Below are 16,952 nucleotides of genomic sequence, written 5' to 3'. Positions count from 1 at the left end.
TGATGACTATAAGAAACGAATTGGTGGCGGGCAAGTGAATTTGTGCTCTTTATACTTCACAAAAGTATGCTTCTTTACACAAGAAATTGTCATAGGAACAGAACTCTGTAAGGCGACATCTTGATGCCACTAAACTACAAATCTTGATGCCATCAAGCCACATTTTGTCGTCGGACCCCAGACAAGATGACAATGACTTATTTTTGGTTTAAATGTTTGTGATTTATTGCTTTCGGGAATAGTGACACATCCAGCAAGAACACCGACAATTTTGTATAACTTGCTGTTGATATGATTGAATAATCTATACCAAGACAAATTTTCTGAGAATATGCCTAATAATGTTTCATGATTTTTCATCAATTCAGTCTGCATAGAACAGTAGCGTAGACAGGCGGAGAGAGTTGTTTGCGGCGTCAAACAACCCACCTCCCATTCCTCGAAATGATCCAACCCCCCCACTCCGCACCCTATTCACGCCCAGCCCCACAGTCAAACCCCCCCCTTTCCTCCCCCTCCTCCTCACTTCCCCTCCCCGAAAAACATTCCTGGCTACGCCACTGACACGAAACTAAGACAGTTTTGTTTAAGGTGACATGTTCAATGCTTCTTCGAAGTAAATTTTTGTTATGTTTCATTAACCCTAAGGCAATGAGACCTAGCATGGTATTTCCTTTGGCTATTTATTCAGGTTTGTATCAGAGAAACAGGCTGGTCTCGTCCGTATGCATTACAAAAGTAATGTCTGCCAATATTGATGAGATCATTCATGTACTTATTAAGAAGCAAGGGCCCCAATATGCTACCTTAGGGCACCATATGTGATCGGCATTATGAGAAATGACGATCAATCACACCACCTACGTTCTTCTAAATATGAAGACAAAAGTGAAAGCGGTAAACATGTATGCCGTGACGGTTTGTTTTTCAGCCGCCTCGGTGGCTCTGAGGCGAGAGCGCTGGCCTACGGATCCCCATGTGGCGGGTTCGAATCCCGGCCAAGGTGCCCGAAACCTGACGGAGGCTTATTGCGGAGAAGGCGCCATGTAACCGAGCTTTCGGTTGCACGTCAACAGATTCCCAGGTGACCCAAATTACTCCTCCTCAGTCCTCCGCTGGGGCGTGCCAGATGCCCGTCGTTGGTTTGGCACGTAAACGCCCCAAATTTGAATTTGAACGGTTTGTCTTCGTAGCATTGCAAGTCTAGAAACCAAGATTGCATAGAGGCATGTCTTCGAAAATATATCAAAGCTTGCACTTTTTCTTATTGCGAGCTACGTTTTAGATATGGAAATCACATTCTGCACTACGATATTGAGGATTTCATTTGCAATAAAAACGAAATGCGCGAGTCACGCACAGACACGACATTCGTACTGCGAACATGAGCCTGAGCAGTGACTTCAGATATTATCCGTGTGGCCGCCCCATACGCAGGTTGTGAATCCGCAACGTACTTCCAACAGCAGAAACAATTCATATCATTTATTAGCATGTATACAAATATGTACATCCATACCTGCACCACTGCGTTTTTCTTAACAAAATGGTGCTTGAGGTGGCAGCACGAGCATGTTGACACTGCAATGGCGGATATCCTTTCACACGCAACAGAACAAGGGCCCAATAACGAAATACAATATTTGATCTGGTCCTCAAGTGTCACGTAAACGTAAGACAGCATATGTGCAAACAATAAAAGTTTCACAAAATGAATGACAAGCAAATCACAGTATAATCAGTGATACATAAAACATGTGTTTTATGTATGTGTCCATAAAACATGTCTAATTTATCAACATTTTAAAATTAAACTCTGACAATGTTTATGCTGGCTTTTGAAAAACATTGTAGACAACTCCCAAAGGCAGACTTGTGCGAAAGTTAGTGAATACCAGGTAAACTAGAAACTGGGTACGGTTACTAAGGATTTAATACCGAAATGCATCTGAGTAATTACTAAATACTCCAAAAGCAACTGAATACTTTCAAGACACTCTCAAATTGCCAAAGCAAAAAAAAAAAAAAATCAAAGAAGGATAAAGAGACATTGTCACTCCCCACCCCTGCTTAATACCCTATCAAGACAAAGGTTGTACTTTCTGCCCCCACTGTTATTCACCCCCTACTTTGCAGTCTATGTCGGGAGGCTAAAGCTTTGTCCTTTGCTTAACCATAAATGAAGGAAAAGATCTTTGATGCCCTGGCCTGAATTGAAGTCCGCAATTTTTCCCGACCTTGGTGCTCCCCCTCCCCCGCCTCTTCCCTCCCCCCCCCCCTCCCAACTTACGAAGTGAGTTGCTCTCCAAAGTATTCAACATTAACTTGTGTAGAGTATTTAAGTTACGTACAGGTCTGCCCAAGGGACCGTAATTCTTGACAAAACGCCTTCTAAGTTTCGAGATGTGTGATGATGAAATAGTAAACACCTGTAAACCATAAACAAGCGACTCACTGCTGACTGCTCATATCAGGAGGCAGAAACTGATGACCTAACGCTTCAAAAGGTGTTTCGGTGAGCCTCCAAATGGTTTCCTGTAATGTAGCACGCTGTAACCTCACTCGAAGATTTATGCGAGCTGTCCTGCCATCATACCCAAATGTCAAAATATAATTGAAAAAGTGGGAGTTAAGAAATCTAAATTGCGCATCTAGACCGGGCCCTCATAAATAAATAAATATCACCAATGCTCACAGATGGCACCACCTAGCTTGGAAGTAGAGTGAAAGCTAGGAGACGCTGTTCGGAAAGAGATTAAAGAGCCCGAGATGCTGAAAGAAAATAAATTTGAGCATGGCGACAGGGTCACTGAAATAAATCTAAGCAAAACCCAGCAGTATGCTGCATGCGATGTCAGCAATGTTTCAGATAATTAGAAAGTTGACCAAAAGCTTTCGATAGAAATCATCCAGCATTTCTGTGTCGATATCACAGTCTGAATAAGTTAACAAAGAAAGATGTATACACCGCACCTCAAACAAAATGTTACGGTGAAAATGAAATGATTTACTGTACACTGCAGGTATTGAAAAATGGCGGTTGTCTTCTAGATCGGGAGCGTCAACTTAATCTTTTCTCTGCACCCGTCGGCGGTCGTTCAGCTTTGTCCTCTTCATTACAAGATAACCCTTATCACATCAGGGCCTTAGTACAGTGGTGAAAAGAGCCAACGAAGCGTGCTGTCTCGAGCTACGCGTCATGCTGGTGGCGGGGAACCACTTCAGTCGGTCGCCGGCCGGGTGCGAGATTAGCGGCTATCAACATCCGGCGGCAAATGATTTAAAATAGGTTAGCGCTATCAAACATAGCAAGGGGGGATAGTCGGATGTTGATACCCGCTAGTCTCTCGACCGGCCGGCACTCGGCTCGCGTGGTTCCTATCGCAGCCAGCATGACGCACGCATGTAGTTCGACACCGCACGTTCCTGTGGCGTCGTTGGCTCTTTCAACGACTGCCCAGGGAGCACACATGTTTCAGGGTAAACCCATTAGGACTTTCCTTTCCTTTTCCTGCAATACCATTTGCGTTGTGGATCTGTTTCGAGTTTGTAATTAAATATGCATCGCATATGCCCTACCATAACCTTTCCAATCCCTACTACTTCCCCCAAGTAGTCTAAAGTAGTCAAAGGCATGATGAGAAGCAAAATAAAAGGATACTCACTGTTCTCCTCAACAACCTTGTTCTCTGCAATTTTAAGGTAAAACAAGCCCTTTCTACAAATATTCAATTTTTACCGTTAGATGCCAGCACGAGAAGCATAGGCAAATGTGCACAGACGCCTCATGCAACGATTAAAAACTAGACTCGTCGGATGTTTCAAAGCATTGACATATCTATCAATTCCCAACATATTAGTCTAAGAACTTGGAAGGTTCTGCTTATGTAAATTTTCCATTGAAGATATGCCACGAATTTATTTGACCGTAGTCAAGGGCAGCCATGACTGTTTTACCCTGAACCTCTAGCGTTCAACCACGTGCCTTAAGCTCAGCTCTTAGAGAAAACCAAGAACTAAAATTCAAGCCTTATAATAAAAAAAAAAAAAAAGCTTTTTGATTCTTATTAATAAGACGCATAAGCACAGTAAAACTATAGACAACCCAAGCTCAAATGACATGATGAAGAGATGTGACAGATTCCAAGGACAGTTCTGTCCGTGCAATACCGAAAAAAAAAAATATTTGTTCATGTATGTACCATTTCCTGCGACAAGAGAATCCCAAAAGACCATCTCAAAAGTCTTGCACAACATCCTGAAAAGAACACGCGCGGGTGGGAGACCTGAGAGAGCTTCCTTTGCATGACTGCTATTGCAAGCAGCATATTGCAAGTGCACACAACTTGCGAGATGGAGTATAGACACTTTTAGGCAGCTGTGCATGGGCGCCGCCATAACCGACCTCGAGTTTTTGTTTCCTCTTATTCCGTTCGCTTCACTTCATCGTTGCCACAGCAGAACAGGTTATTGTCACTTTAGGTGCTACTGTGTCCTTGTCCCCAACGTACGCATTTGTGGAGGCTCGTCAACGCCCGCTTCAGTCAGTGGCTCAGCATATCGGTAAGAGAAGAAGGTCGGCTACGGCGGCTCAATCTGGCGCGTGCTTAAAGCGCCTATATGTTTATTTTCCCATTACTGTTTCATGCCACTGCTACAACAAAAAAAGCAAACAATCAAACGTTTCACATCCGTTTGCTTGCGCCCATCTGGTAACCGATTTCAATGTAAGCAAAATATACAATGTCAGAATAATTTTTAAAGTCCCAAAATTGCTCAGGAAGTCTTAATTAGACACGTTCCGAAAGTGTCTCTTCTGAATGTAGTCTCATTTCACAAGAATTCAACAAAATAATCTAAATTGCAGAGCTCTGCAAACATTATGTGATCCACAAGCCTGCTTTTGACCATACGTTGTGAATATTATTCCACAATGAAAACATTGTAAAAGTAAAATGACACATTCAAGTTATTTCTTTCCAGAGCTTCAATGCTTAGTTTCTCAAAATGCAATGTAAAAAATAATTTAATGATTTTCAATTTTTTTTAACTTTCTAGGGCACCCTTTTTCATTTGACTTACTAGATTGATGAAACATGTTCAGCAGTCTTACAATTGACATCATGACGAAATGTTTTTCGGAATTTTTAAGATAACAATCTTTTCACAAAATATAGCCCAATAATACTACAAAAACCATCAAAATCGAAACTTATGCAGAGAATCTTATAGATATGACACTAGTTGCTGACATTACATGTGGCTATGGGCAACAAGAGTGTCATGCACTTGAATCCCCTCCTTCACTTTAAATGATTTCACAGGCAAAAACAATCATTCATTTGTATTAGAATTTCATCCGTATTGCCAGATCCTTCAACATATCTCCATAATAGAACTGACCTATAAAAATCAATTCATATTTGGTGCGACAAACAATGAATTTTCTGAAACATTTGTTGCATAACGCTTGAAAATAAAAGTGGAAAAAACAGAGGGAGAACTTAACTCTTTTACTTGGCAAAAACTCGTTTTTCACATTGTGGTTCAAATGAAACCCATGTCGATAAAACCCATTGGCTCATTCAAGAACTGTGCAAATCGTAAATTTGAAGAAAAACATTCAAGTGACAAATCCCCTTAAGGGAAGTATTATCAAGTTGAGGTAGGAGACAATTTTTAGGTCATGGTCAAGCAATTAAATTTAGATTACTAATCTCGCATTCGGCTGAAAACTATTCTTCAGAGAAACATTGCCCATCTAATTTCAGGTACAAGTTTTAAAAACAAATCCTTTTCAGTTGACAACTGGAATGCGTGACTTACACTATGGATTGCAAGGGAAGTCATGGATATCCACAGAGCACCGAAGCCCCCAAGTTTTTACACGCTGTCAGTTGGTACAAACTGGCCTCGAGGTAACCCCACTTTGTGCAGCTTCATAGATAAAGGGGTAAATTCATTTTAGAGAGCAAAAAGGCCAGTGAGCCACACAGGCAGTGAGAACAGTACAGTTGTAGCCGACAAGAAATGATGCTTCAGAGTAATGCAAACTGAGCAGTTACCTTACTTTCACAATGATTAACAGATGGTCAGGTGTTTGTGTAGGGAACCCTGCATTTTGGCCAACTTCACTGGCATCAATATTGCCGCAAGCAATCAGTCAGTGAACTTGTTCATTTCATTTGCCACCAGAGTCTATACTCCAAAAACATTACGTCGATGTGGATGATGCCATTCCCCTCGCTGCTTTCCCACCTCATACCACACAAGCATAATGACACACACCAAGATGAACACTCCTTGGATAAGAGCAGCAAAATGCACTTGGCCACTGACAGACTATTCTAAAGTTCCGAAAGAACGCCCAACCAAAATTAAGAGATAAATGGTGAAAAACATGGGGTGGGCTATCTTTGGGGACGCCACAGCAAAACTTAATAAAAAATTAATCATAAACACCGGGCATCCGCTACAAACCACGTGACGCGGGAACTGATACTCCAGATTGCGAACACCGCAAATTCGCGTTTTCACGATGCGATAAACACACGGGAATTCGCTACGAACTCCTGTGTCACGGGAAAGGATACCGCAGGTTGCGGACGCAGCAGATTCGCGTTTTACCGTGCGCAGGACCTGCGGAAACCCGCCGAGAACTCTCATCTCACGGGAACAAATACCGCAAATAGCGGATGCAGCAGATTAGCATTTCACGATGCAATTTACACGCGGGAACTCGCATGTTACGGGAGTCGATATCACGCGCGCGCAGATTGCGGACAAAAACGCGGGAACCCGCTACGAACTCTCATATCAGACGTACTCGTACAGCAGATCGCGTGGCAGATGCCATTCCCGTCAGATATTACGTGACGTCTGACAAAAATCGGGGGATAGGCTATGTTTCGGAAATTTTATGTTAGATATTTAGCCAGAAAAACGGGATGGGCGATCTCTCGGGGGCGAGCGTTCTCTCGGAACTTTCCGGTAGTCACCCAGTTTATGTGCCAGTCTCGGATGCTGCTAGGAAGCAGCCAACTAACAAAGTACTACGCACAACAATCAATGGACGGAAATTAACTTTGCTGCGTGTCGCAGCGAAGTACACTGCGGAGATGTCACCACTCAAACTTTGGCCAACTGCACTTCCAAGACATTTGTGGAATTAAAACCTCAATAATGAACATTATTAAGAATGAGGGAACAAAAACCATGCTCTTGACCTTTACGCTCAATATCTTTTCCGCATCTTTTGGGCTTCTTCAGTCATATTGCTCAAGCTGGCCTGTAAGTCTTGGTTGAAACATTATTCAATCAATTCTATTGCCTAGATTGTTCATACAGCAAAGAGTTCTTAAGTACACAAAAAACAAAACAGCTTTTGCAATCTTGAAAACTTGATTGTAATAAAAATGACTAGTAACACAAAAAGAAAACGAAAAAAACCTCATGAATTACAACACACTGGGCCAGAAGGCATCAATGACACTTCCGCAGAGATTGAGTCAAAGGTGCCGCCACAGTTGGGAAGATAAGAGTTGGTGGTCACATCACACTCGGAATTATGACCGGTGCTGTCACAGTTGGAAAGATAAGAGTTGGTGGTCACAGCCTCACACTCGGAATTATGACCGGTTTAGTTGGAGTCTCTTGTGGGACAATGACTTGTGCTTGCGGTAGCACTTCACTGTTTCCACAGCAATGTCGTAAAGAAAATACCACTTATGTCGACACCAACCACTCGGAAAGTGAACGATGATGCAACAACAATCCTGGATTTGTGATTATGCTGATGCAAGTCTTTCGTCGGTTTGTCACTTCACTTCAGGAAGGCTGCAAAAATGCACAGACTGTTAGAGCCAGCTGAGTATACTGGCACAATTCAAAACTGGTCAGATGAGAAATAGAGGATCGAACACCCATGGCAGGCATGTCACATCAATTCAAGAGTTGCAAAATACTGTACTAATTGCTTGTGAACATTTTTATAGCATACTAGCATATTATAGAGATACAAACCCAAGAGTGGGACATTATGTTTGCATTTTATTCTGTTACACTCTTAGTCTTGGACGCTATAAAGGTTCACCTCATCAGAAATAAAAAAACCATAAAGTCACTCAAAATTCTGCATGTACCGTAGAATACCGCGCATCCGCCCCATTCCACATTAAGCGCCCATTACCGAATTTGTAAGATCCGAGAAAATACGCACAGTATATTTATATGTAAAATTGATAAACGGACAAGCACCCATCCCCCATTTTTTTGTGATTATCACCAGTTTGAGTGGGTGCTTGCCCGGTATTTTACGGTATGCTGCAAACAGCAATAGGGTATTGAATTTTGTGCACACTGAAAACAGCACCAACGTATCCAGACTCGGAAGGAATTTTAATGCAAAAGTGATATTAGCAGGACACTATTATTTTGAAGTTGGTACAATCACAGTCAAGTCAATTTCGATTACCAGCACATTCGTGCATAAGACTTTCCGTCATTCTCACAGGTAGTCTAACCTTCTGTCAAATATTATCCCTCTCCTGAATTCACAATAATGTAGAGGTGTGCAAATATCATGACAGTGAATCGAATATGAATAGTACATTTTGACCACACACTGAAATCAAATACTTTTTAATACAAATATTTTCCATTACAAGTATTTTACATTTAATGTGAATTGAGCATGGATACACAAGAAACCACAGCTGGCACTTTTTTCTAGAAAGCATACCTATCAACAGAAACAGTTTTATTATGTGAAAAAAAAAACATTCACATACTTGTATTTTGAAGAAGAAAAAAATTGCAGTTGAATTTCTATCCATTGATGAAACTCTTATATGCAAAATTGTGTTTTATGAGAAAGGAAGCAGCAGACGCTAACTCCAATCTCAGTCTTCCAGGCATTGCGGCGCCATGTGTAGCATCACCCCTTCCTCATTTACGAAAACGAAACAGGGACAGAAAACAATAGACTACACAGGTTGCATAGTCCGCATTTTGTAGTCTGCGTAGTTTGTATTGTCCTCTATGTCCCTTTGTCATTATCGTAACTGAGACACCAACAGGCTCAACCATCCACACCATCCTCCTTTTGCACCGCGTTTTAATACAGAATGTGTTTTATCGGTCGACTTTCATAAAGGTCTGCAACGTTTTTCTGTATCGTTTGGCTGTAACGGCTGCAACGGCCGGCTGCAACGGCCGGCTGCAACGGCCGGCTGCAACGGCCGGCTGTAGCGAAAAACTGACACCGAAAAGTGTTATGCCCATAGGGAACTATAGAAAAAGACTTTAGTCCCCGGCAGGATATGAGCTCACCACCTTGCGATTGTGAGCCAAGTTCTTTACCAACCGAGCTATCCAGGGTTGGTAGTAGCTAGCACGCAATAACAAACTCATTGGCACAGCATGCGAAGGAGTGGTTCCGCGCTTTGCGGCCTTGGCCTTTCCCATTATGCCATGTCATCTCACAGCGTGTGTCAAAAATGGGAGCGAAGCTTCGTTAGGCGGTGTCGTTCAGATGCCCTTCTCTTCTTGCACAGTGGCCATGGCTCCTACGAAGCCACAAACGCTGATAAGTTAAGGCCTATCACAGATTCTGTTTACCAGTCTTTGTCAGCATAATCAAGCTTGTATAATTTTTTTCCCCGTTGCTTTTGATTTTGAAGTTTTTGCAGCTGGCAAATTCTCGAAGCACCCTGGAATCTGTAGTATTTCAGTTTTTTGTTTAAGTGCACCTTGGAATCTGTAATATTTTAGTTTTTTGTTTAAGGGATCTACATTATCTAGATGGTGCCACTCGGATCTTCCGGAGTGTCAGCCTGGCCATCGACGTCGAGATTTCACGGCCAACGTCGAGATTTCACGGCCGACATGGAGATACTGTCAGAAGCACTGCTCTAGTGCTTCCACATCGATGCTGCTGCTCCCAAAACAACAAGCTGGGACACTTCGACCCTGGGCGTGTCCAGCTACCGGGGGCGTCGAGCTTCAAAGTTTGCGCACGCAGCACATCGCACGCCAGCGCCCAGAGCGCCATGGTTCCAGGGAGGCCTCTTTCCCCCGCAGCCCCCGTGTCCCAATGCAGAGGCTGCAGTTCCTGCTGCAGCCCCTCCAGCTGTTCCAGTTCCCGAGGGTCCTCCCAAAGCAGAGGGACCCGTGCCCGAGCAACAAGGTGCTCTGGCGGCCGAAGAGTTAATATCGCCCAGCACCATGTTCGACAGTGCGTCTGGGGCAGTGAGAGTGCCGTCACCTGTGGGAGTGTCGTCCACACCCCCCATCGCGACACAGCCCAAGCCTTCCCCCAGACCGGAGCCTCCCGAAACCAGGGTGCAGACGCTTCGACTACACAGCACCAAGGTCGTTCAATCAGTCTCGGCGGCTGCCGGATCATCTGAAAGACTATTTCATGAACTGGTACAAGAACAGCCCCACCCTAAAGGAAATTTTAGACTAATTTCAAAGTGTGCGTGAATCAGACAAATTTTTTATTCATACTGTGTTGCCACCTCATAGCCTAGGTGCAATACTTCTTCCCAATGTGTTTTTGGCCAATGTTTTGCAGCGTGTTCTTCAGTCATTTTTGCCAATGTGTTTTTCTTCGATGTTTTGGCCTACAACTTGTCAGATGTCTTATCATTCCAGTCTGCATGTCGTGATAAGTTTAATGGCATTGCCACGAATTGCTTTCAGTGCATTTTTCTCAGAGCACTTTCTCACAGATATGCAGTTAGGTGTTTTGCTGGTACTTCCCTGTGGATTATTTTTGGAAAAGGAAAGAGTGATAATTTTTTTTTTTTAGAAAGAATAAAAGTACAAGTTATTTTTGTTTTAAGGACACGAAGGTGTATTTCAGTTTTTTGTTTAAGTGATCTATACTACCTAGATGGTGTCACTTGCCATCACGTACACCCTTGCCCCAAGGTGCGCAGCTCCACGCTCGCGAACCGTTCAGTAAACAGTGTGGCTCGAACTTCCAACCGACTCTGATGTCTCCTTCTTTCCTGCGGTTGGCGCACTGGTCCCCGGACCCAGCCGGCTACCGCCGTCTTCGGCATGTGAAACCATCTTTGCTTCCTGCAGGCCCGGTGGGCCTGCCTGTGCTCTTTTATGGGTTTTTTCATTTCAATGTACAACATTGTGAAGGATTACTATAGAATCCTTTCTGCCTATTTTGTTTTCTTTTTTTCTCTGTTGTTGCTGTTTATTTCTTTCACAGTTGCGATGTGTGGCCAGCGGTGCTCGCAGCACAGGCGTCCCACAGCCGACCAACTAGGCCAACTCTCTTCGACCATGGCACACTTCACTTTTCAAGGCTAAACCAAAGTTAGCTTGAGTAAGGATACAAATATGCACTGAAAAAGGCCAGCCACATGGCTACATTCAAAACATCCTTTACTCCCAAGTCCTGTGCTATTGTTCTCCGGTTAGCATTCATCAGTGCCCAAACTGTCCGAACCGTGTTGCAAGATGGTGAAATTCGCAATAAGGAATTGGAAAGCAGATGAAATTCTTGAGCTTTTGGTGTCCTGGTTAAAAAGCCACGACACCAGGCAAAATCTTGCGAAATCTGGCGAAAAATGCCTTGTGATCTCAAGCAACTGAAAGCGCTGCTGGTGCCGCATTAAAGCAGCCTGCGTGTGGTGATGCAAGCCGTTGCTTGATTGAGGTAGAGCAGTAGAGTCTGAGAGACACAAATTGAAGAGGCTAAATCAAGAAAACCAGTTTACAGCAAAGCAGCCTGCCCGGGAGTACACATAATGGTAGTACACCAGCCATTGGACGTCGTTCCAACAGGTGACAATATTTTTGTGTGTGCTTTTGAGATCCCTTTTTTGGGATTTGATCAGAACATACATGTTTCAGGTACAAGAGAAATTGTTTCTTTCTCTGACAACCCAATCTTTTAAGAGCTATTTAGTGCACAGCAAAAACAATGCGCAAAACTTTATATTTGTCTTGTGGTGACACTGCAATGAGCATGGTCATGACATCTGCGTTCTGCTGGTTCGTTTAGTTTCACTGTAGCTTGGTTAATTGAGCACTGTGCAAAAGTACATGAAACTGATTGGGTTAATTTTAACTGTTCTTGAACTATGTAATCTGAATACAAATGCTCAATCTCTTTTAGGTTTTTTATGTCAATTTTAGTGTTAGGTGAAATCTAGTGAGATTTCCACCAGGGTGTGGTAACCCACGTAGCCACGTAGCTCACCACCTGATAGACCGGTTCTTCCCCCTCTCCCACTTCGGAGAACGTAGCCGAGGAGAGGAGAATGCCCGTCGCCCAAGACGGGAAGTGAAAATAAACCAGTTGAGTTTTGTTATGTGCGCTCTCTTGGTCTCTCTCACTCGACCTCGCTATCACCCTCTCAACATTGGTGACCCAAAACTCGGCAGCCATGCCATGGCAGAAGAGGATCACGCCGCCCAGTCCATTGCCGCCGTCAACATCAAGTTGCCACCATTCTGGACCACCGACGCTGAACTTTGGTTTGTGCAAGTCGAATCGCAGTTCGCCGCACGACGCATCATGTCAGACCTCACAAAGTACCACCACGTGGTGAGCAGCCTGCCGCCTGCAACGGCATGTGAGATCCGGGACCTGTTGTTCTCCCCACCTGCTGAGGACGCTTTCAGGATGCTCAAGACCCTCATCCACCCGGTTACCCCTTCAGAGCCCCAGCAGCTGCAGCAGCTTCTTTGCAAATAAGAAATTGGGGATTGGACGCTGAGCCAACTACTGTGGCACATGCAACAATTGCTGGGCACGACTAAGACGGGTCTGGACAGTTCCTGCTTCGGGAACTCTTCCACCAGCGGCTCCCCACAAGTGTGCGCATGGTACTCATATCAGCCGAAGAAAGGAGTCTCTCCAAGCTGGCCGAGCTCGCCGACAGACTCATGACGGTTGCCCCTTCCGCCATCTCAGCCGTGCAAGCGGAACCGGTTTTCTCGGACCAGATGCAAGACGCAAGCCGAACTCTCGCGCCTCGCTCACAAAGTGGCGGCCCTGCAGGTGTCTGGTTCCCAATCGTCAAGCCTGACAACGCCGTGACTGCAACAGCAGCCAAAGGTATGCTGGTACCACCTAAGTACGGCAACGCTGCACGCAACTGCATACCGCCCTGCGACCACTCCCCGGGAAACGACCAGGCCCGGCACTGACGGCGGCCAGTGCCTCCGCCTTGCAGGAAAGTTACCCCTCGGTGTTCTCCCTCACCGACCGCAATAAGGGTGTTCGCTTCCTCGTCAACACGGGCGCAGAGGTGAGCGTGATCCCAGCGTCGACTGTCAATGGGAAACACCCAAGCTCATCCCCTCAACGGGCCGTGAACAACACAATGATCGCCACCTACAAGAACCACTCACTGGTCTATCGATCTGGGCCTCAACAGAACATTCCGCTGGGTTTTCATCGTGGCCGACGTAAAGTTCACTATCCTGGAAGCGGACTTCCTTTGGCACTTCGGCCTTGTAGTTGACGTCCGAAACAGACAGCTGCAGGACCCCGCCTCACAAGCAGCTGTGCACGGCAGGCCTTCCAGACACCCTCCCCTCAGCCCCACACTGCTGGCGCCACTGGGTGACACTCGATTTACCGCCATTTTGCACGAGTTTTCTGATCTCACACGCCAGCCGCACGCGGACTCCGCAGTCACGCCTGAAGTCCGCCAGCACATCACCATATAAAAACTACTGCTTATCATCCTATGAGCAATGGCATGGTGGAAGGATTTCACTGCTAACTCAAGACAGCCCTCATGGCGAACGAAGAACACTCCTGGGTAGAGGCCTTCCCCCTCGCGCTTCTGGGTATCAGGACTGATTTGAAAGCGGACATCGGCTGCAGTGCGGCTGAGCTCGTCTATGGCACGACACTTCGTCTACCCGGCAAGTTCTTCGTGTCCAGCCAGCGGGAGCCCCTCATCACCAACGGTGACTACGCGTCTCTCGGCTCCGCAACATCATGGGAAAGCTCCACGCTACACCTCCATATCAGCCGGTGACGCGAGCCGTCAATGTCAGCACGGACCTCGCATCCTGCTTGCACGTCTTTGTGCGACACGCCGCGGTGAGACGGCTGCTGCAGCCTTTGGATGATGGACCGTACAAGGCACTGCACCGTGGGGACAAAATGTTCACAATCGACAGGCGCGGTCGTCAAGAAATTGTGTCAATTGACCGTGTAAAAAAAAACGGCCCACATGGATTCCCCTTTCGCCGCCACCACACCCCCTTCCAGGCTCCCAGGTGCGCCTACAGACATGCCGAACAGATCTCCACCACCCAGCAACAGGCAGCACACGAGCAGTGGACGGCGCTCTAAGGCCCCCATACGCCTCAATCTGTGACATTTGACATGCCTTACGAACTCATTTGCAAACTCTCTAGGGGGGGAGTGTTGTGGTTTTTCCCTCTCACCCACTTCGGGAGAACGTAGCCAAGGAAAGGAGAATGCCAGTCGCCCAAGATGGCAAGTGAAAATAAACCAGTTGAGTTTTGGTATGCACGCTGTCTTGGTCTGTCTCACTCGACCTCGCTATCACCACATCAACAAGGGTCTGTTGTCATGACCACTTTCCAACCTAGCAACGCTGTGTCCGAACAATGTCACTACATCCCAGGCGGTCCTCGGCCACATGCCGCATTACCCTGCCATTCTGCAATGTCGTCATCGGTTCGAAGAAACTACAGCACCAAACTGCTAGAAGAACAATAATGAGATCCAGTTTTGGAGTCAATGCCATCAAGAAGAGCAAGCTTCAGATCCCCTAGAAGTACAAAATCCCAAAGAGCATGTTGTCAACATGTGCAATGCTGCTCACTGTAATGAATGGGCTAGTGCATGCCTAGGATAAAGTCACAGCAGCAACTATTGCACGCCAGTTCCTTCCATCCAGCTTTAGTGTCGTGAGCACGAAGGCAACAGACAACTATAGACAGCAAGAGCTCATTCCTATGTATGTACCACCGGACACAAATCAAACGCAAACAGCGGAGCGAGTTACCTTTGAGACATGCTACACTACCTAGAGGCCCCAAGAAACTGATAAAACTGCAAAGTGGAGAGGGACGCTACAAGGGTGTACGTCTTCCGTAGGCACACACCCTTGCAGCCTCACTCTGCAGTACCAGTTCCTCGAGACCTCTAGGTAGTGCAGCATGTGTGGAAGGCCATACATGCCACCATTTGTGTTTCATTCGCACCCAATAGGAAATCGATAAAGACGGCAGCATGGCAGTGTGTAGTGCCCAGACAGATGAAGACATTGTTGTGCAGGTTGGCAACGAACCTGTCATAGAAGACGAGAATGACAACGACAAGGAAAAGAAGGAAACAACAGTGCAGCCATCAGTGAGGCACTCAATGTCGAGTGCCTCTCCTTCATCTTTAAAGAGGGCAAAGAAGATGCCTTCAGCTACGTCCACACATGGAAACCAATGACCGTCAATCTCCAAGAAGAGAAGTATGCCCTCTTGGCTATTAAAAGTTGGCAGCTCCATGCGTCCCCGGGTTTTTCCAGCACCAAATGTGGCCATTTTACATTGACTTTCATTAGTTCGAACTTCATTCCATTCAAGCTGCCCTTCAATGCAAGTGACAAGTGCAAATGGTGTTGCGATGGTTGCTCAGCGTAATGCACCTTCTCCACCTACATTTAGCATCACCCCAATAAAATAAGCTTTAGGAGCTATGCTTGACTTACTCTTTCAGAAGAGGAAACAGCTGACAACTTCAAATTTCCCATTTTTTCGGTAAGTACCCAGAGGTTTAAACAAAATAAGAGCAGCAAGTTTCCCGTTCCACAGAGAATTAATTTCATGTTTCACCTTTCAAAAAATAAGTCAGCCATACTCACTAGATTTCAGCAGATCGTCTCCTTCTCCCTGTGCAAGCAGAAAAAAAAAGAGTAAAAATTGAGAACAAGACAACTTAAGAAAGGTCAGACCACTGCAACAAGAAAATGCAGACTGCAGGCACCAACCAAGTTAGTTAAGCTGAACCAAACTTGGGTCAAGTCCAACTATACTCCACTTATTTTTAAACTGGGAAAACCCTGGACCATTTGGTGCGGATGACTGAACAGCACCATTTATATCAATGCTGATGCAGTGCTCATGCCCAGTCAGTGAGCCATGGTTAACAGTAGAGTCAAAGCTACCTATTGACAGGGTCTGTCAACTGTCGAATCTCACACATGTAACTACATGAAAAGAGCATTGTGTGACACAAGTTGGATTGGATGGCATAGAAATCTGACAATGAATTGCTGTGGCAAAGAAGACATTTTTTAAGCTTGTTTCTATGGCATAACAAATGCTTGAGCTTGCCTTTGTAGATTATCAAGCATGGGGTGTCTTTGTATAGACTGAATAACATTTTTTTATATGTGTCAACATTATGTGCAGCATTTATATATAACAAAGCATGGTGAATGGAGCCTCTCAGCACTTTTCTGCGGGGTGAACATTCCCGAAACCCCTCTTCTGCCTGGTGCAAGAAAATCAGGTCACTTAGCGTGTGCATGCAGGACGAGTGCAAAATCACGGAAAACGATAGAGCCATTTCGTTGTTGTGCATACAGGGGCAACGACATCGTGAGCTTACGGCCCGGTCACATGGCAAGACGACTGCGTGTCAAGAACGGCATGGCAGGCCGAAGAATGAAACCGCAGCCTGTGTGCGTACACAGGTCTCCAAAGACGAAGGCAGGAGCTTCTGAGGATGTCCAAAGCGCGCGCCCGCACCCCAGCCCCTTATTTCGAGAGGCCAGGCGACATGACGCATAAAAACAGCGATCGCACAAGATTGGCTGGTTATTGAGAGTGATGGCATGACGCAACACCTAGCAACCGAGGTGCAGTGGGGGACGGCGAGGCTAGGGCATACTTGGGCTGCCGGCGGAGCGCCACGATGCGGCATGTACGGGCGGGCC

The 16,952-nt window shown here is 45.6% G+C and overlaps 1 protein-coding gene across 1 annotated transcript in view; it reads right to left on the bottom strand.

The window, feature by feature from the left end:
* Positions 1-3,511: 3,511 nt before the first annotated feature.
* LOC115331155 (hemicentin-2) overlaps positions 3,512-16,952 on the bottom strand; it is a 130,154-nt gene continuing 116,713 nt past the window's right edge. The window contains exons 11-12 of the mRNA XM_042287244.1: positions 15,876-15,903; positions 3,512-7,836 (exon numbers count right to left, since the gene is read on the bottom strand). Of these exons, the coding sequence (XP_042143178.1) occupies positions 7,818-7,836; positions 15,876-15,903 (47 nt within the window). The 3' untranslated portion in view covers positions 3,512-7,817. The remainder of the gene's footprint in view (positions 7,837-15,875; positions 15,904-16,952) is intronic.

This window comes from Ixodes scapularis, unplaced genomic scaffold (assembly GCF_016920785.2).
Source record: "Ixodes scapularis isolate PalLabHiFi unplaced genomic scaffold, ASM1692078v2 PGA_scaffold9__187_contigs__length_104089568, whole genome shotgun sequence".
In the NCBI taxonomy this organism is placed as follows: domain Eukaryota; kingdom Metazoa; phylum Arthropoda; class Arachnida; order Ixodida; family Ixodidae; genus Ixodes; species Ixodes scapularis.
The sequence above is the reverse complement of the archived record's forward strand: the minus strand, read 5'-3'. Positions and strand labels throughout refer to the sequence as shown.